The 21,402-nt window shown below is 37.4% G+C and overlaps 1 protein-coding gene across 4 annotated transcripts; it reads right to left on the bottom strand.

Annotated features, from left to right (window-relative positions):
* Nucleotides 1–111: 111 nt before the first annotated feature.
* LOC123519036 (protein KRI1 homolog) lies at nt 112–18,592 on the bottom strand. 4 transcript variants are annotated; one of them, XM_045280167.1, is made up of 13 exons: nt 18,553–18,592; nt 17,211–17,419; nt 15,478–15,542; nt 15,040–15,250; nt 11,181–11,353; nt 10,888–11,042; nt 7,212–7,340; nt 5,073–5,310; nt 4,533–4,674; nt 4,130–4,224; nt 3,036–3,302; nt 1,833–1,996; nt 112–1,030 (listed from the first exon to the last, which is right to left on the bottom strand). In XM_045280167.1, exons 2-13 carry the CDS (start codon nt 17,332–17,334, stop codon nt 367–369), a joined length of 2,427 nt encoding a protein of 808 aa, XP_045136102.1. In that variant the 5' UTR covers nt 17,335–17,419; nt 18,553–18,592; the 3' UTR covers nt 112–366. The 4 variants fall into 4 exon arrangements, with proteins under 4 accessions (XP_045136102.1, XP_045136103.1, XP_045136104.1 ...); XM_045280168.1 differs by having other exon boundaries at nt 18,504–18,579; XM_045280169.1 differs by lacking the exon at nt 18,553–18,592 and adding an exon at nt 18,504–18,522 and having other exon boundaries at nt 17,211–17,399.
* Between the last annotated feature and the right edge of the window lie 2,810 nt (nt 18,593–21,402).

Raw genomic sequence — 21,402 nt, 5'->3', positions numbered from 1 at the left:
AAAAGTTTGCTGTCCTTTACTTCTCCAGTCAGAAGTTAACACTTCTGCTAATTTATTTTTTTCTTGTATCCCTGCTGCAGCGTATGTTCAGGCTCAATAAGCAACATCTAATAAATATGTATCTTTTTAGATAAAAACTTTATTACACTTACATGGCTCACAGCAATATTTAAAACAGTCCAAGTTTCATTTACAAAAACATTCTCCAATAAGGCAGAATGGCTTTCTGTACATGGAATTGCAGTTGTGTAATATTAACTGCACATACCTATTGTAAGCAAAACTGTAGGGCAGTGGAGAGGATCTGCTTTGTCCTGTTCTTTAAACATTGTCCGACTTTGTAATGAAACTGCATTATGCATTTTATCAGAATTCTTGTTTCCTATACTTGACTTTGTTTTTTATTTTCTTAGGGTTTTCTCCATATGCTGCCAATCTATTGTCACTTATACCCAGGAAAAAGGAATCATCCCTAGTTGCCAATTTTTTCTTATTTTTTGATTCTTGTATCATGTCTACAGTAGATTTTGTGTTTCTTTTCTTTTTCTTTTTCTGAGACCTTGCTGCTGTTGTGTCTGAGGCTCCAGAATTATTAAATTTGTTCTGGGTCTCCATCACACTTTTGTCTTTCTCTTTAATGGTGTTGCTGGGCTGAAGCTCCTCTTTATATCCTGAGGGATTTATTTCAATACTTGATTTGTCTTCTTGGGATTCATATCCTGTGTGCTTCTTTTTCTTCTTTTTTGGTTGCTTTATAGCTTCATCAATAGATATGCAGTTGTCTTCAGCATCTAGGATAGAATTTTTGTACTTCCTTTTCTTTGCTTTCTTGGAGTGTCCTCCATCATCACATTGTGGGGTAGCATCACATTCATTGTGTCTGTAATCAGAGTTCACAGGGTTCACTGTTGGAGTGGAGTCTGGATTTTCTCCCATAGTACCCAAAAGTTTCTGTTGTCTTCGCAACTTTTTCTTGAGATTTTTTAATCGTTTCTTCTCTTCTTCAGAGACATGGTGTTGTACTGGATCTCTGTAATTGCAAAATTTTTAAGTTATTTTTTTTTAAGATAACAATTAATTTCATGGACTTCATTTCAACTTACATCACATTTTCTGGTAAGAAATAAGGAAAGCTGCAAGCTGTCAGGCTTACATGTGGCAATTCCTGTATGAAACACCTACCTATTCTCATCCATAAATTTGTTGTCTCTTATAGCTCCCAAATGAATTGGCACAAACAATTTCATTACTGAGTATATTTCACTCAAACATGTCATAACTTCTTGACTTGACTTGTATTGTATATTGATTTTCTTTAAAGCCTGCCATACATACTTATTTTTAACAGAGTTTCAATGACAACCAGATTCAGTTATTTTCTTCTAGCCAGTCTGAACACATATTGGGGTTATTTTGAATGGAAGGCTGGTCAGAAATGTGATGAACTAAAGTGCTAAGTGGTGGGTTGGTGGTGCAAGGAAACTCTCGGGAGTTGCAGGAGTACTCAATTTCTCCGTTTCATTCTCTATGAAGAAGCCTTGTAGGCAATGTTGGAGAAATAAAGTATTCCTGCGACTCCTGAGTTTCCTTACACCACCAACCCACCAACCTGTTCCACTTCATCGTAAAGTGCTAATGTCTAAAAGTGACATTTTTGGAGTTAATTCATAGACATCTACAAGGGTTACCCAAGCCAATGGAAAGTAAGAGTTGTAAATATTTGAAAAGGAACCAGCTTCTCATCTCTTTTGAATTTGTATCTGGATTCCATCACACCCTACTGAAAATGAAGTCTATTATTCTAACAGAATTACAAGAACATCTCAACTTACTCAACAAACAGGCTGGGAAGGATCTTCTGCTTGACGTGAGGCTGTGATGAACGGTGATGGTATACTTTTTTGTCTTTTGATTCTTCCTTTTCGTCTCTCTGATACCGCAATATCTTTTTTAATGAAATCCACTTATTCAGCTCCTTATCCTGGGCTGACAAAATCTGTAAGTAATTTGTTTGCTTAGTGATTCATTATTATTATTATTATTATATTTTTTATTTATTTATTTATTATTATTATTTTTTTTTTTGTGCGTGTGTGAGAGAGGGAGAGAGACTGAATGGAAAGAGTAAAATCCTCTCCAATCATTCATAGTTTATGGGCAAGAATGAATTTATCATAACATTGTATCAGTACTACCATTACTATGAATACTATTATGGAATTCTGAAAAGTAAAGTGACACAAATAATGGTAATGAGGTATATGTGAATGTGTCACTAGAAGTAAGGTTAAAAATGCAAAGGTAAGCATTACAGGAGACCTGATTGGGCTTACAGCTCAAGATGACAAAAGACATAAAGAAGGAAGCTAAAGGACAAGGGGCTGTGAAAACACAAAACAATGGCCTGACCTGCTCTGAATGTTTTTTTTTTTTTTTTTACAAAACATGACAACAAATTGGTGGGAAAAGTATGGGAAATGACTTCCAGCCGGTGAGGATAATATTAATTAGTAACAAAAAAAGTCTTAATGAAATACTGTATCAAACTACTATGCAGAGGTAGTTAGGATAGTCTAGCCATTCCGAATGCAGTTCAGCTGGCTGGTTTTTATGTGATCTGAAACTAATTAGGCAGTAAGACTTGTATCTAAAGAGTATCATTATTTTACAAGGAAATAAAATTTATTGCTTCTTTTTCCTTGGACTCGGTAAAAAGCCTCTATGCAGGCAGTAATTGTAAATAAGAGAAAGGTTAGTCAGCTTGGGAGCAATGACCAGTTTTCTGATAATGTTTCAAGATCTCAAGCTAATATGAAGGAAATCTGGTTTCAGATTAATTCCTTGCTCTGCTATAACATTCAACAAACAATGAAATAACACTGACCTATAGTAAAGAACATTACATGATTGGAAGTGTCTTACATTTAGTAAAAAATATAATAACTTTAATAATAATGACATTAGAACATGGATCTTCCTATAAAAGAAATGTAATAGTAAGAAGTATAATAAATAATAATGATATTAGAACTTGCCTCTTCTGTTGAAAGTCCAAAGTTGTTAGGCTCCACTTTCCGGTACTTGAATCTACAAGGCATGCCACTTATGATATCTTCAAAGTCCAGTTGGTAATATTCATCAAAGTAAGACTCAAAATCCTTTTCCCTGGGATCAAACACAGGCTTCTTTTGCTTTATGGCTTTTGCAAACTTTGACTTCCTCCTACCCTTCTTTTTTGAAGATGCCTCAATCATTTCTTGTTGCAGAGACCTAGCTTCAGTCCTGTTGTGGCCATCACCCATCTGTTGGTTGTCATAATAAAGTAAGTAATGAAAGACTGATTTATAAGTCAGCAACAGGGACATGAGGTCAATCAAGTATGGGGAGAGAGGAATCTGCTGCAGTACTGTTAACAATGGAAATAAAGATTTGAGTGCAGTGCATGGTAGGTATTCATGAACATGTAACCTTGGTGTTAATGATCAAAAGAATATAAAATAGGTGAAATTTTGTCTAAAGGTAAAAAAAAAAGTATACAAAAGTTTCATGATGATAGACAGCAATATAAAATGTCTCAATAACTGACATAAAATAAGCTATATTGTTTTTTTTTTATCACAGACTGATTAAAAGTTATCTATTACCTTACACAAAAAAAAAAAAACTTGTACAGAAGCAGAAACCAGCAGCACTCTGAATTGCATTAGCATGATTTTATTTTTGGGCTCTTAAATGTACTTTTACCTGCAGTTTTTCCAGAAGCAGTTCATAAAAGCATTGCAATTACATTGGCAATGTTAATAAAATTTACATATAAGACAACGATAAGCTAGTGAAATAATTTTTTGAATCTATTTAGAATAACTTTTCACTACATTCCTGAAAAGAAGATAAAGTAAGTAGTCATCACAAACAACAATATCAACTGTACATCTTCAGATGCAGCATTTACCTGCACTACTTGTCCCTAAAACCAGACCTGGTAACATTCTTTGAAAAATTACCACAAGTTCTTAGCGTCAGTGGAAATTTAATTATTTTGTAAGGATGGGTGCAATGATGTTAGAGCAGCCATATTAAAGAGAAATATGTGTATCTGATACATGCTAAACAATATAACTTAACTTACAGAATAAGCACCATGGTCCTCCTCTTCCCAGTCCCCAGTTTCTTCACCATCATATATGTTGGCATCCTGCTTCTCTAACCAGTGATCATAATCTTCTGAAATATTACAGTAATCATATAGAACTTCATTCAAAATAACTACAAAATATTGAATGCATTCACTGAGAGAGAGAGAGAGAGAGAGAGAGAGAGAGAGAGAGAGAGAGAGAGAGAGAGAGAGAGAGAGAGAGAGAGAGAGAGAGAGAGAGTAATCATTGTAAAAATTAGATGAAGAGAATATAAGGAAATACCAAAACCCTGAGACACAATACTGTGTAAGTGTCTGAAGCCAATTACTTCAAGGGAATCAATAAAGCAAAACTAAATATTGCAATAAAAGTTAATAATCACTCCTAAAAACTTACGAATAACATCAATATCTTCATCGTTGTCAAACACAGGTTTCTCATCATTGCCATCATCAACTGCATAATAGTCTTCACCAAACATTTCGGACATTACTTGGTCATGTTGCTCCTCATCAAAGTCTTCTTCAAAGAGTTTTTCCTGTGCAAATAATTTTTGGTGAGGAAAAAAAAAAAAAAAAAAAAAAAAAAAGTATCCTCTACTTGTCCAATACTGAGAATATTGGTCCTGTAGCAAGTCAGGCATCCAGCCCACCTCCTTAACTCCCTTATTCCTGCACCATGGCATTTTAAACATGATGCAACACCAATGGATAATTCAGGCTTTTCAGCTAACTTCATTCAAGTCTCTGCAAATTAGTTTGAATTAGAAAGGATTTACTGTATAATAAAGTGAAGGAGGTATCAAAGATAGCATACTTGGAGATAGCAAATCAAGAAGTATGAAGGTGAATTAGGTCCTGTGGTTAGAATGGAAGAGAAAAGAAATCTGTCTCTGTAAAGATTGATTTATTACTAAATATACAAATATAAACTTACCCCTAAATCTATATCCTGGTTCCCTGATGCTTCTTTAATCTTGTCAATTTTGGCTTCAATCTCCTTATACTTCAAAGCCTTTAATCTTTCAATCTCCTGCCGTTTCACTTCCTTTTCTTTCTGCTTACGCTCTTTCAGGGCAATGCGCTTCTGTTTTCTGCGTTCATCTTTTGCTCGCATGGAGTCTTGGATGATGCGAGGGTACTTCTTGATAAACTCTTCATCAGGTTCTTCAAATCTGTGAATATATGTATGCTGAACATTCACAATTCATCATACTCAGATGTTATTTTGAGTATAAATATTAATGGAATTTGTTAATTAAATGCTGTCATCTCTACATATCTACAGTCGACTCGACTACCACAAGTTTGAATAACGCAACTTAATATTTAAGGAGGTATGATTAAATAACGCAATTTATTCAATTTAACATGGCTTAACTCAACTCAATGACATCACACACACCTACGGTGCTTCTGGTCTCTGAACTATCACTCAGTGTCATGGAGTCAAGGTGATCCTCATGGCATGATTGTACTATATGAATACAAAGATGTGATATCCATTATAGCAGGCAAGAGAGGGTGAAAACACAAATATTGTGATGAAAGCAACACACAAGCTAAAAGGGGTCACAAGAAGAAGCAGCAACCAATCGGCAGCAGCTGCTTCTTCTTCTTGTGACCCCCTTTAGCTTGTGTACTGCTTTCACTACAATGTGTTCCCACCTCTCTATTGCCTGGTATAATGGATATAATATCTTTGTATTCATACATGATCATGCCATGAGGATCCCCTTGACTCCTTGGCACAGTGATATTTCAGAAACACTCAGCTGTTCCTTCTCAGTCCTCACTCCTCAGTCTGAAACTAACCTGCACTTAGCGATGTAACGGTATGAAAATTTCATATCATGATTATTGTGACCAAAATTATCATGGTTATCATTATTATCATGGTATAGTCATAGGTGATAATCACGGAGATGGGTCATCAAACTGAAAGTGTTTCCATTCTTTGCAGAGTTTTATTTGACATTTTCTGCAGACAAGGTTACTATCCTCAACTAATTTCTCATCAGTATCCTTAAAACAATCCAAAATACGCCCTGACTTTGGACTAATGGCAAAAAAATATCTGAAGTGCTCTCCTCTGCACTAGTGCCTTTCACCATGTTTACAATTAAAGACTATATTGTGCATACTGCACATGCATGCCTGTGTCTGAGGGACAACTCAGCTGCTGCTTTTTTGAGCAAGCAGTATCACTCTGAGTTTCTCAAAGTATGGTAATGAAACATGGTTTAATGATAATTAAATTTGAAACAGTAATACTAACTCAGACATTTTTACAGAGATTTGGCATTACTACCAGTAATTGTTACATCCCTACACTAACTGTGAGTGCATAATTTTTCTGTGTTTTTCCCTTGTGTCCTAAACTATGGCATCCAAGCATCCCTTACAGAAAAGTGATTCCAAGAAATCAAGTTTCCCTGACCCAGTGATGTATTAGTATTTTTCTTTAAGGTTTGCATACCATAATCCCCAAAAATAGACAGACTTTCCCAGTGGCCAGGAATGTAACCCCCTTATTACCATTGTTTTCTACGGGAAAATTATGTTTTGAGTAATGTGATTTTAAATAACATGACACCTCCATGAACGCTAGCCTCGTGTTAATCGAGAGTTAACTGTATTTGATATGAATAAAAGTTTTTATAGTTACTTTTTGTGTTCCTTTAACCCTCTGAACCCAAGGGACATATATATACATCTACTATTCTACTACTTAAAGCCTTCCCTCCTCCTCTGAGGACTCATTCACTCACTCCTCCAGGGAGCAAGGCCTCTTCTTTGAGGACCAAAGGCTTCCTTGGGCAGTCACCATGGAGGAATAAAATCACACAATCTTGATGCTGAGAGTGTTAAATTGATTTTCCACTACCTGACTAAACTATACCTATTTATCAATGCACTACAGAAGCTGCCTTAATGGTTCTATCAGCATGCCAAAGCTATTATTTCATCCCTACTTTTTTTTATCTAAAATTTCTATTCTTTAAGAAAAAGAAACTGTCTCAAAAGTATCTTTACAGATATCTCTTTCTTAAAACTGAAATATAAGTTAGCAAACCTGAATCGGTATTTTGTTTCAAATGTTTCCATGGCTTCCAGTGTTTTCTCATCCTCTGATATTGATTCTTCGTCTATCACCACACCGTTGTAAGGACGTAATTTTGAATCATCTTCTTCTTCATTGTACCTGGTGATTAAATATCACAATTTACAATATTTAGAATGTGAGATATATTGTGGATGGAAAGTTATTAATTTTTTTTATGCAAAAGGGAAATCTGCCAAGGACAACAAAATATTAGAAAAAAAAAAAAAAAAGGCCCAGTGGAACTGCAGGTTCCCTAAAAGATTTGAAAGAATTAGCCAAAAGTCAGGGACAAATGTTTTGAAACTTCCCTCTTAAAAGAAATCAAGCCGTAGGAAAATGGAAATACAGAAGCTGGTAGGGAGTTCCAGATTTTACCAGTATGAATGACTGAGAATATTGGTTAACTCTTGTATTGGAGGGTTGGACAGAATAGGGATGAAAGAAAGAAGAAAGCATTATGCAGCGAGGCTGCAGGAGGAGTGGAGACATGCAGTTAGCAAGATCAATAGAGACATTAGCACGAAAATAGCAATAAAAGATAGAAAGAGATGCAACATTTTCTCTGTGAAAAAAAAAGGCTGAAGACAGTCAGTAAGAGGAAAGGAGTTGATGAGACAAAAAGCTTTTGATTCCACCCTATCTAACAAAGCCATATGAGTGGAACCCCCCAACCATGCATAGAGTACGCCTTACAAGTACAAAGTTAGCAGCTGGAGGGACGAGAAAAACTGGCAGAGACACCGCAGAACGCCTAACTTCATAGAAGCTGTTTTAGCAAGAGATGAGATGTGAAGTCTCCAGTTAAGATTATTAGTAAAAGACAGACTGAGAATATTCAATGTGGAAGAGAGAGACGGTTGAGTGTCATTGAAGAAGAGGGGGATAGTTGTCTGGAAGGTTGTGTAGAGTTGATAGAGAGAGGAATTGAGCTTTTGAGGCATTGAACACTACGAAGTTTTCTCTGCCACCAGCAGAAACCTTAGAACAATCAGAAGTCAGGCAATCTGTGGTGTCCCTGCATGATCTGTTGACTTCCTGAAGGGTTGGTCGTCTCTGAAAGGGCATGGAAATATGTAGGATGGTATCATTAGCATAGGAGTGGACAGGGCAAGAAGTTTGGTTAAGAAGGTCATTAATGAATAATAGAAAGAGAGTGGGTGATAGAACAGAACCATGAGGAACACTACTGTTAATAGATTTAGAAGAACAGTGGCCGTCTACCACAGCTGCAATAGAACGGTCAAAAAGGAAACTTGAGATAAAGTTGTAGAAAGAAGTATAGAAACTGTATGAGGGCAGTTTTGAGATCAAAGCTTTGTGCCAGACTTTATCAAAACCTTTCGATGTGTCTAATGCAACAGCAAAAGTTTCACTGAAATCTCTCAAAGAGGATGACCAAGACTCAGTACTGGTGATCAGATAGAAGATTGTGAAGTAACAGATGTTTAAGACAAGCAAGACATTAAAGCTATAGAACAGTAGTTTGAGAGATTAGAATGGTCACCCTTTTTAGGGATAGGCTGATTGTAGGCAAACTTCGAGCAAGAAGGAAAGGTAGAAGTCAATTGGCATACTTGAAAGAGTTTAGCCAGGCAAGGTGCAAGCACGGGAGCACATTTTTTGAGAACAACAGGAGGAACCCCATCAAGTCCATAAGCCTTCTGATGTTTTAGGCCAGAGGACATGGAAAAAATTATTACGAATAATTTTGATTGAAAACATGAATAGTCATAAGGAGGAGGAGAGGGAGGGACAAGCCCAGAATCATCCAAGGTGGAGTTTTAGCAAAGGTTAGAGAGAAGAGTTCAGCATTAGAGACGAATGAGATGGCAGTGGTACCATCAGGATGAAATAAAGGAGGGAAAGATGAAGAAGTAAAGTTATTGGAGATATTTTTGGCCAGATGCCAGAAGACATGAGGGGAGTTAGAGTTTCAAAGATTTTAATATTTTGAATTTATGCAGGAGTGTTTGGCAAGTTGAAGAACAGACTTGGCATGATTCTGGGCAGAAATATAAAGTGCATGAGATTCAGGAGATGGGAAGCTCAAATACCTTTTGTGGGCAACCTCTCTATCATGTATATCATGAGAACAGGCTGTGTTGACCCAAGAAAAATAGAAGGTTTAGGTTGACAAAAAGAATGAGGAATGTATGCCTCCATGCCAGATACTATCACCTCTGTTATGCATTCAGCATATAGAGATGGGTCTCTGACATGGGAACAGTAATCATTCCAGGAAAATCAACATAATACCTCCTCAGGTCCCTCCCATCTGGCAGAGGCAAAACGCCAAAGGCACCTTCGCTTTGGGGGATCCTGAGGAGGGATTGGAGAAATAGGACAAGATACAGAAATGCGATTGTGATTGGAGGAGCCCAACGGTGAAGATAAGGTAATAGCATAAGCTGAAGGATTAGAGGTGAAGAAAAGATCAAGAATGTTGGGCATGTCTCCAAGACAGATAGGGATATGAGTAGGGTGTTGCACCAGTTGCTCTAGGTCGTGGAGGATAGTAAAGTTGAAGGCTAGTTCACCTGAATGGTCAGTGAAAAGAGAGAGGAAAGCTAATGCTGGTGGTGAACATTGATATCTCCAAGGATTGAAAGCTCCACGAAAGGGTAGAGGGACAGAATGTGCTCTACTTTGGAAATAAAATAATCAAAGAATTTACTATAGTCAGAGGAGTTAGGGGGAGAGATAGACAGCACAGATAAATTTAGTTACAGAGTGACTGTTGAGTTTCAGCCAGATGGTGGAAAACTTGGAAGATTCAAGAGCGTGGGCACGAGAGCAAGTTAAGTTGTTGCGCACATAGACGCAACATCCAGCTTTGAAACAAAAATGAATAGAGAAAGTAGGAGGGAACAGAAAAGCGGCTACTGTCAGTTCCCTCAGACAGCTGTGTTTCAGTGAGGAAAAGAAGATGAGGTTTAGTAGAGGAGAGGTGATGTTCTACAGATTGAATATTAGATCTAAGACCACATTGCAGAAGTTAATGAAGAAAAAGTTGAGGGAGGTGTCAAGACATTTTGGGTTACCAACGAGACAGCAGTCCAATCTGGGGACATTTCTAGTCCTCTCCTCAGAAGAGGACTCCGAGGCTGGATTTCGAGTTGCCATTTTTTTATTTTGAATTTTAAGTGAAGGGTGTGTGTGTGGTAAGTGCATGTAGTTTGGTGAAAAGAAGGAGAGTTATCTTTAGAAGGCAGGCTGTGACTACCCCCGTGAGTTGTGTGACACAAAGGGAGACATTCAGCGAGATCACAACAAGCTGTAATAGAAAGTTCACAGCACCCCTGAACTAGTGCTATTAGACCTCGCTGGGAGTAAATTATAGTTTGGTAGGTGTCTATTACCTTCTCCAAATGTGAAAATTTTCATAAAGATACATTTATAAGAATTACATTAGAAAAAAAAAAAAAAAATGGGGGGGGGGGGAAGGTTCCCAATCAAATGAGAACCTGCAGAGTCTGAGTATGAAGGAGGGGAAGATGGGAATGGATTATGCAAAGACAGTAGATAGTAGATGTCTATCCTATGCATCTGCAAACGAAAGAATTGCTTCATGCATATTTTAAATATATATTTCGTTATTCATCCATACTAATACTACTACATAAGAATAAAGAAAGTACTGACAAACCTTTCATTCACAAAGAAGTCAATCAGCCACTTTTCATCTGTAGACTTTTTGGGATCATTCCAAGCTTCTTTCAGACTCTCCAGCAGCCCTCTATCGTCCTCATTTCTGAGTGATGAACATTCTCCTCTAATAAAGGCTAGTGTATCCTCTTGCTTCTGTAAGAAAATTAATAATGATTATTCTATTATAATTGAGAATCATAATCTTTCAGATAAGTCATGAAATACATATAGGTAACTGGAATATGAAAGGCACTACAATCAAGTTTCAATTTCTTAGAGCATATAAAATACCTCAGGCTGTGTCTTTTCCTCCTTTGCTGACTTGTCAGACTCCTTGACTTTGAAAAGCCCCGAAGTGAATAGTTCATCACCGCTATCATCTTCACCACTGCTCAAACCATCCTCAAAGCCACTCATTCTTTTGTTCTTTGGAAGCTTTTCTAAATCTTTCTTTGATCTTGGACCTGTGAATAAATATATTCAATTGATGTGGAAAGCAACCTTCTGTGCTAAAGTTCATGTTCCTAACAAAAAACAGCAACAAGCATTGAACTTTATCAAATAAGGACTGAAAAATCTTCAGATATGGTTTTAGATAACAAGTGTTTCTAAATTAAGTACCATCATCTTTCATGATACAATCTGAGGTATTACAAGTACAGTAATACTTCAAGATACGAACACTCCAACATACAATTTTTTTGATATACTATGAAAAATTTCATATAATCTACGCGTCAAAATACGAAGATATTTCTAAGATACGAATAGCCATCGGTAGGTGGCGCAGCAATCACTCGGCTACATGTGTCCACCCGAACATTCAGTTCGTATTGTGTATTGTTGTTCATCCTTTGTGCATTTATGTGTCTGTGATTCTCGGCAGTGTGTATTTTTTCTTAAGTTTTGTGAACTCAAGACCTCGTGATCATGGGTTCCAAAAGTAAAAATAAGAAGGCTGAAATGAAGAAACTTGGAAGAGTCTCGCAATGGATATGAAACACAAGATAATTGCAAAATATGAACATGGTGTGCGTATCTGTGACTTGGCCCTGTGCGCTAACGCTAGTAGTAACTGTAAAGTCAAACCATTGTTGGTGTATCATTCTGAGAATCCCAGGGCCTTTAAAACACATAAGGTGTTAAAAGACAAACTTCAGGTCATGTGGCGTGCCAATAGTAAGGCATGGGTAACTCGCCAATTCCTCCTCCATACTACATATACAGTGGTGCCTTGGAATACAAACTTTATCTGTTCAAAATTTTGCTCTTACTCTAAAGTCTAAAGCATCAAAATACATGTATTCTTATGGAAGAAATTATAATTCATTCCAAACCACCTCCCAAGACCCCAAAAAATTGTATTTTCCACCTAATTTCTTACTTTTTGCATACTATTACTATATATACTACTACTACTACTATTACGCTATAACTATAGAAGATAGGAAAACAAAGCAGGGAGGTAAGCAAAATGTAATATAATGAAAATTCAACTTCTCGTGCTCAGAAACAAGCGTCACCACATCCTCCTCATGTGACTCCATCAAGCCAGCACCACACACTCTTATATAAGCCGATAAGTTTTTCTTTGATATACTGCATTCATTATGGAAAATAAAGCAGGAAAGTAAGCAAATTGTTACATGAAAATTCAACTTCTTTGCGGTCAGAAACAAGCGTCAACACATCCTCCTCAGCCGACTCCATCAAGCCAGCACTACGCACTCTTATTTAAACCAATAACGAGATAAAATAACAATTCCAATATTGTCATGCATCATAATATGTTTCTGAACTGCTTACTTATCAATGGAAATACATGTATATCTTATATCTCACCAAGAAATACATAAAAAATGATAAAATACAGCATACTGACATAAGTGGTCTCATCATCCTCACGCTTGGTGCCCTCACACTTCCACAAACATATCCTTGTAAAAGCTGATACATGATTGGCAAAGTGTCCACCATCTTGAAAACAATGGGCCAATGACAGGCCTCGATATATGTGAGATAGCCTCAAGCATAAACAAACTGTGCGGCATAAAGGAGCGCGCACAGTCCAGATACAAGATATATCTGGACCATGGGAGCAAGGCTTCTGAAAAGCGCCATGATCATGCCTGATGGGCTCTAACGTAAGAGCCACTATCGTGCCTGATGGGTTATAAGGGTTAAGGCTTTTAATTCAGGAGCTGGATACTCTCTCTTCCCCTCGGATCTTCTAGAATCTTCCATATGTCTGTCTGTATGTCTCATGACCATGTGTGCTGCTACGCTAGGCAGTGATCTTGATAACTAAAAAAACTTAATATCATAATCCGCGGCACTACAAAACAACAACCAAACAACTGCAAACAACACTCCTGAGGCACTGAGGCAGCATGGTGCCCCAGCATGTAGTCAGCTGATCACACAGTGCTGTGCGCAATCTGTTGACCGCGTTTGTTATTGTTCGTCCTCCAATGCAAAAAAAACCACAATTTTTTTGTTCGTAATCCAAATTGTTCGTACTCCAAGGTACCACTGTACAAAGTTCTATCACAGCGTCGGTAAGTACGAATGCAAGTTGGGAGTTTTCGCTCGCACTAACTTGGCAGGTTTGGCAAGACACACAAAACAGCCTGTATTCACATACTGATTACTCTTGGAAATTCAATAAATGAATGAGTACAAATGGTGTTCTGCCCACGAGCAACTCTTCCTCTTTGCAATGTAAAAACACAGAAGTCTCTAGATACTATGGTTACCAAAATATCACAGGTTGAATGAGGTAGTATCATCAGTGTTCGTAGCCTTGTGTCCGATCGGGTTTAGCGGCCTTGGCTAGAGCGATAGAAAACAGGCCCTCCTGTATCTCTCTCTCTCTCTCTCTCTCTCTCTCTCCTGTCACCTGTTCTGATACCACTCTCATTCAAATGTTGTCTCCCCACTACATGGCAAGAAACCTGAGGCATAGAAGTAAGGTGCATGGGAGAGGTGGCGGAATCGGACACTGTGAAATCACTGTCGCTACCACCATCTATCATGGGAGTTGGTGACACAGTGACGTATAGTATGTGTTTACTCCTGATGAATGTTGCCAGCTCACAGGCAAAGACGACGTGAAGAAAACAGCCAAAACATAGCACAAAAACTCTATCAACATGCCCCGAGTCTTGCGTGATGAACGTCTATCGACGTGTCCTGAGATTTGCGGGTTAAGTTGTTATTTTGGACAATATAGTACATTTATATCATGCATACAATAAACATTGTATTTATCTTATATCAAATTTATATTTGGTTGGTATTTAAAGCATGTTAATTTTTTGGGTGGGTAAATTCGTATCACTAGAATGAATTAATTCTATTTCCATTAATTTCTATGGGAAAAATTTATTTGATATACGATTTTTGTGATATATAATGATCGTCACGGAATGAATTAAATTCGTATGTCGAAGTACCACTGTAGTTGTTTCTACCAAATGTCTTTAAACTTAAGTGATGGCCTAAGTGCTGTAAAGCTAAATATCCAAGTCTCACTAGTTATGTACTGAACCAAAAAAGTCTCATTTTCAATGCAAGTTCCCAGTACGGTAAACTTTCAATAAACAGAACTAATTGGGGAAGAAGAATGCCGGTTAATCAGAAAACTTGGCTTATAAGATGATCGGAATAGCACCATATCAATTGACTGAAGATTGGTTTATATGGTGATGCATTCAGTAACACGTATATTTTAAAATGCCTTTGTTTTTTCATGTTTTTTACTGTAAATCTTCAGTGGTACGCTACTTCACTAACGTACTATAATATGAATAATAAGGTACATCAAATTGAAGTATATTTTACTGTGTTGCACTCACCAAAAAAAAAAAAAAAAAAAAAAAAAAAAAAAAAAAAAAAAAAAAAAAGGGATGCTGTGTTGTTACTGAGTTGGGAAGTGTTGCTATGGGATGAAGGGAGCCAAATGACACAAATGCCAGCTTATCATACCAGATAACCAGCCCAGCCTAGGGCCACTCCAGTGGTCAGCTTACCCAAGGGATATACACAGTGTCATCGGCATGTCTGCTCAGCATCCAAACTTGCTGGATAAACTGGACACAAACAATAATATACACAGTTCACATAACACTGAATTCCACAGGAAACCCACCTTCCTCTTCTTCATCCAGCTCTCCGCCATGATCTGTTATCAATAAACGTTCATAGTCCTTGACAGTCATGGCTTGCTCTTCCTTTTCTTTCTCTTTCTTCTTGCTGTAATTGCCTGTGAAGAACTTTACACCCTCAAGCTTGTGGTCAGTTTTCTTATGCAGTGCTCCCATTGTTCGCAGGAACTCTCGGTCAAATTCAGGGTTGTCTGCCTGAAATAATTGACTGTTTAAATCTGAGTGGCTGGCTAAAATGACATACAAAGTATCTTAAATACACATAAATCTCATGTAGTTAATTTTTCCTAAGCATGTCTATGATGTAGAACAAAACTGTAAAAAAAAAAAAAAAAAAAAAAAAAAAATCTTAAGTCTACTGTAGTACTTTCTCTATGCCCGTGGCATCTCCATATCAAAACAACCATGTTCTCCAATGTTACCTCAGCAAAATCTTCATCTGAGGAGCTCTCAGATGTTGAGTCTTCATCCCCAAAACGATCTTTATCTGGAAAAAAAATAAATAAATAAAAAGGGCGATAATTCAACAATCTTTTTCTTCATGTATGGTGCTAATCAATGGTAATACATATGGACAAGTGTTTAGTAGATCAAGCTGATAAAGGTTGTGTCTAAGAAAGCTACCATGCAGTGGTACATCTAGTAAAGATAAAAAAAAAATTACTTAAGGTCTAATAAAGCACAGTCAAGAGGTATGCTTCCCTAGAAATCATGAAATGACAGGAATAAATAAATGAATATATATATATCTATCTATATATATATATATATATATATATATATATATATATATATATATATATATATATATATATATATATATATATATATATATATATATATATATATATATATATATATATATATATATATATATATATATACACACACACACACACACACACACACACACACACACACACACACACACACAGTGGTGAGAGGAAGGAAGTCCGGGTGGAAGAAGGTAACCAGTGGAGTTCCTCAAGGGTCAGTGCTTGGTCCCATCATGTTTTTGATTTATGTTAATGATATGCCAGTAGGAATTGACAGTTATATGAACATGTTTACGGACGATACTAAAATTATGAGGAGAGTAAGGAATGTGGAAGATTGTAACAAGTTACAGGAAGATCTTGATAAAATATATGAGTGGAGTAAGGAGTGGCAGATGGAATTTAATATAGCCTAGACAAGACCCATGTTATGAAAATGGGAAGAAGTAGATACAGACCAAACTGGGATTACAGGCTGGGTGATGAGAAAATTAAAGAGACTAATGAGGAGAAAGACAAGATTTTTGAAAACATACAACATGCTTCAAAATATATATATATATATAGATGAAGGAATGATGAAGAAGATATTATGTACCTTTAGGAGTAGCTTGTGTCTGGTCACATATGACTGAGGAAGCTGGGGCTGACCACATTAGAAGAGAGAAAAACAAGAAGAGACATGATAACTATGTATAAATTGGTGAACAAGATTGACATACTGGACAGAGCTAGCTAGGGCCCTGTAATACACAAATAGGTAAATAGGTAAATATATATATACATATATATATATATATATATATATATATATATATATATATATATATTTATATATATATATATATATATATATATATATATATATATATATATATATATATATATATATATATATATATATATACACACACACACACACACACATATATATATATATATATATATATATATATATATATATATATATATATATATATATATATATATATATATATATATATATATATGACCTTGACAATGCAAATTGTCACTTGGACAAATTTTTGCTTTGAAATGTAAGTCAAAAATAAAGATGAGGGTGAGTGAGCTCTTGGCACACTGAATGCCACATCAATTGCTTGGCCAACATTCATCTCATCTGTTCACTTCAAAAGTTTTCAAACAATATTTAATATACATAAACATATTATTCTTACAGCAAATACTTTGATATCATGAATAAATTGTAGTTGTGTGACAGCTAGTATACAACCTAGACCAGGGCTGCTGATGCAAGTGTAACTCTCAGATAAGTTAACACAGAAAGAGAGACACTATCCATTAACACAAATGCCCAATCATTAATCTCGGTAGGCAATAGAAAGAATAATACATACATTTTTGGAGTTCCTCAGAAAGTCTCCATTCTTGGTATTTGTTGGCATATGCTTTGTTGATGTGTAGCTCACCATCTTCTTCATTTTCCGAGTCATCAAATAGGACTTTCTTCTGTTTTGACATCTTGTATATTAAATTATCTTAAGTGAACATCTGAAACTATTATTCTCAAGGAAAATGTTGTTTTCCTGTTAAGTGAAGTTGTTATCTGCAAATATAAGAGAGAGAGAGAGAGAGAGAGAGAGAGAGAGAGAGAGAGAGAGAGAGAGAGAGAGAGAGAGAGAGAGAGAGAGAGAGTTATAAAGTTCTTTAAGATTTGTCAATATCAAAATAAGCAGAGCTGGGTGTTATGGTAATTAATTGTGACTTTGCCGTGGGGACAAATTTCAAAGTTGCAAAGTTGAAAATGACAAAAGTTTCGAAAAAAAAAGGACTAAACAAAGTTGCACAGCCAATATTCTGTGACTATGAACAGGAACAAACACAATTTTTTTTTCTAAAGAAATTAGTGTGACTGGAGAAGATGGGATAAGAAGGCATTGTGGAGGAGGAGGATCTGTAGATATTAATTTAAGACTACCCCCCCCATCCCAAAATTTTTTCTACAGTAATAAATGTGTTTCTCTGTTATAAAAGGCATGTTTCTGTTATCACACTAAAGTTAACTTTGTATTTAGTAGAGTTGCACTGGGGAAAAAGTCACAGTCACACTGGAGGGGCCAAAAAAGTTACAAAGTAACAGTCACACCAGTTCCAACAGCAAAATCACAGTCAAAGTTTCACCTGAAAATTCAAGTCGTGTCCAGCTCTGAAAATAAGCAATTACAACAGACAAGCAAATAAATTGAGAGCCACATAATAAGACGGTTTATTAGTTGGTAAATATGTTATTTTTCCAGTTCTCCACATTAATTAACTTTAAAATCTAATTGTGTCAAAGAATTATGGTAATGGTGTTTAAAAAAAATTGCATCATACAAAGTATGTATTTATAAACTATGAATCTTAATAAAAGAAAATCTTAGATTTGATGTCCACACACCAATGACAGGACTCCCTCAACATAGCAATGCATGTTTTTCTGCATCCTTTGTTTGTACATTTTTGTCTGGCGACAGGTTACCGTTCACCACCAGCTGCAGGGCCGTGTTTACCCGACTTGACCTCGCTCTGTACTTAGTATTTACCCTACCCTCACACTATCAGCGACTCGTCCAGCTGCCCTAAGCCAGCTGTTGTCACCATAAAGCTAAATGAAATACCAATGATGGCTTAATTAAAGAATGACTAACTTGGAACCACATTTTATGAATCTTATGAAGCGTGCACTCAACCACTCACATTGCCAAACACACAACACACTGCTGCGCTGCCGCCGCTGCTTGATCGTGATCTTGATGTTACAGGTGACGCAGAATTTCTTCTGAGTCTGGCCTTTGTATCGGCAGCGCCTGTAGGGAAAATAAGAAAAACGCAAACAACAAAGAGGACAACCACCATCTTTCACACCACTAGTGCCTGCATCTAGCACGCCACATTCTCTCCAGGAACTCTTTCACAGCCTTAATCATCCTTCCATTCGTCTCCCCACAGAGTCCCAGCACCACCACCATCCATTCCCTTCCTGTCATCTCCACTCTGTCATGCCCCAGCCCCCTCAGCACCACTTGCATCATGTCATACCTGTCTCTGGCATACTTCACACACTCCAGCACCACATGCTCTACCGTCTCATCCTCTCCCATGTCACACAACTGGCACACTTTGCTGCGGACTCAGACCATCTATAATTCCTTGCATTCACATCCATGCACTGTGCCCTAGCTCGGAAGAGAAGATCCCCACCCAGGCTTCCATCATACCACTTTTCATACATTGGGGCCTCTTTCTCTCTATACCATTCCAAGGTACCCTTTTGCTCAATCCTATTCCTCCAGTCACTCAGTCCCACACCTTTCACTACTCTGTCTATCTCACTCCTCCACTTCCTTGCACCCCAATCTCTACCCTCTCCATTTCTAACAATCATACTCCAGTCATTCTCTAAGTGCCTTCCTTCTACCTGGTGAAAAGCCCAACTAGCTATTAGGCCACTTTTCACCACCATCCTGACACTTTTTCCCCCACTTGCTACTCCTGACATTCCACAGAAACACTTTTCTCCCTAGTCTAGCATCATTCATTCGCTCTAACCTAGCCTTATACCGTAGGGTCGCTTTTACATACTTTTCTCTAAAAGTGCTCCAACCCATGTCTCCCCTAAGGGCCTCTACTGCTGCATATCTAGGTGCATTAAGTGCCATTCTTGCAACTCTATTCTGCCCTATTTCTAACTTTTCTAGTTCACTCTCATTCCATGCAATCACATCCATACCATACATGATGCTCGGAACAGCCACGCTCTTCTAGTGATGGGCGAACCGAGTACTTTCTGCAAACCGAGTATTTCGGTATTGATTACATTGTGAAACCGAGTAAACCGAGTTCGAAATGATTACTTTTCCCTAATCTAACTTAACGTAACCTGAGCGGAGACAAAAAAAAAAAAAAAAAAAAAAAAGTTAGAATATAGTAAGGGAGAGAATTGTGCAAGAAAACTAATCTCTTGATGTAGTTAGACTGAGGTTTTTAACTTCTTCAGTACAAGGTAGGCCGTATATCATGAGACCATATTTCACTTGACGTTCAATATTATAATGATATGAGAATGTGAATTATGTGCATGCACTTATAGTTGACATTAGCATATAATTTCTTTCTTGATATAACTAAAATAGAGAAAAATAATAGTATAATGGATATAGAATGCCAGAAGCTTATCATTGCGGGGCTCAGCGTCACGTGTCTCCACCCTCCCTGCCTCTACCTCCTTATTTCTCCTCTCTTCTCCCTATAACTTCTTACCTCCATCCACTTCCCTCTCATTCCTTTCTCTCCTTCTCTCTCCTCTCTCTCTCTTTCACTCCCCCCCTTCCCTCCATCTCCCTTTCCTAATGGTCATGTCATATTACTTGACCCTGTTTTATTCCACTTCGACCAATAAAATAGACTTGCCTCCTTTTCGCTCCTTCACTTTTTTTACAATCTCTCCATTGATGAGAGAGAGAGAGAGAGAGAGAGAGAGAGAGAGAGAGAGAGAGAGAGATCCTGTCCGTCACCTCCAGCCTCCATCTCTCTCTCTCTCTCTCTCTCTCTCTCGTGTGTGTGTTTTTCTATTGTGGGTAACGTCTCCACCCGTCTTTATTTATTGGGCATCACAAGGTGTGAAGGCAGCTGCCCCGCCTTGCCGCAGCCTGCTGTGACGTAGTACAACCTGTGCGTATGTGTGTGTGTGTGTGTCAGGGAGACGGCTGGCTGACAGGCATTGAGGAGGGAGCGAGCGGCTGCATGCACTATTGAACGGGACGGTATTACATTCTTCCCACAGTTGTATGACTACACTGAAGCAAACCCAGAATAAAGTGTTGAGTGACCATGATGTGAGTATTGTGGTTTGTACATTACACTTTTATCTCCTCGTGTCTCATTTTAAAAGGTTTTGTACTTTCTTGTTATTTTTTTCAGGTCTTATTAATGTTGACGCCATTTCAATGTTGTTACATCTCTTGTTCCAGGAATCAGCACTACTAACGCCAAAGAAGTGAGGGAAGTGTTTGGATCGAGCGTGCAAGACGTACAACAGACACCAGACTGCTACTGCCGGTGTAGCCAAAGGAACAAGAGGAGGCAGAGGAGGAGGAGGAGGAAGAAGAAGAGGAACAAGAGAGTGATTCTTGGAGACGTACCAATGAAGTTCTGAAGGTTGGCCACAAATCTTCATTACTGGTGTAGTGTATTTCATTGATCATTTGTATATTGGGTGGATAAATTTGTAGATTTTGTAGACAGTTGTAGATGTGAAGTGGGTAAGGTTTTTTGCCATGCCTTATCTACACCAGCAGAAAACCGTGATATGTAGAAGTTGTGATAGAAGCATTGTGATAGGAATATACCGTGTACATATGCATAGAGAATTTAAAAGAGGAGAGTGTAGACCAAGAGAGGAAAGTAACCTCTTTTAGAGATTTCAGTGAAAGTTTTGCTGTAGCGTTAGACATATCAAAGGCTTTTGATAGAGTCTGGCATAAAGCTTTGATTTCCAAACTGCCCTCCTACGGCTTCTATACTTTTCTCTGCAACTTTATCTTAAGT

This window comes from Portunus trituberculatus, chromosome 44, assembly GCF_017591435.1.
Source record: "Portunus trituberculatus isolate SZX2019 chromosome 44, ASM1759143v1, whole genome shotgun sequence".
NCBI classification, from domain to species: Eukaryota; Metazoa; Arthropoda; class Malacostraca; order Decapoda; family Portunidae; genus Portunus; species Portunus trituberculatus.
This window is presented reverse-complemented; position numbering and strand designations above follow the sequence as displayed.

Excerpts from the sequence above, each read along its gene's own strand:
- LOC123519036 (XM_045280167.1), bottom strand. The coding sequence starts at position 17,334 with ATGTCAAAACAGAAGAAAGTCCTATTTGATGACTCGGAAAATGAAGAA. Across the intron at positions 7,341-10,887 it reads GACTTCTTTGTGAATGAAAG|GTACAATGAAGAAGAAGATG; the intron begins GTTTGTCAGTAC and ends TTTAATCACCAG. Across the intron at positions 3,303-4,129 it reads AGGACCATGGTGCTTATTCT|ATGGGTGATGGCCACAACAG; the intron begins GTAAGTTAAGTT and ends GACAACCAACAG.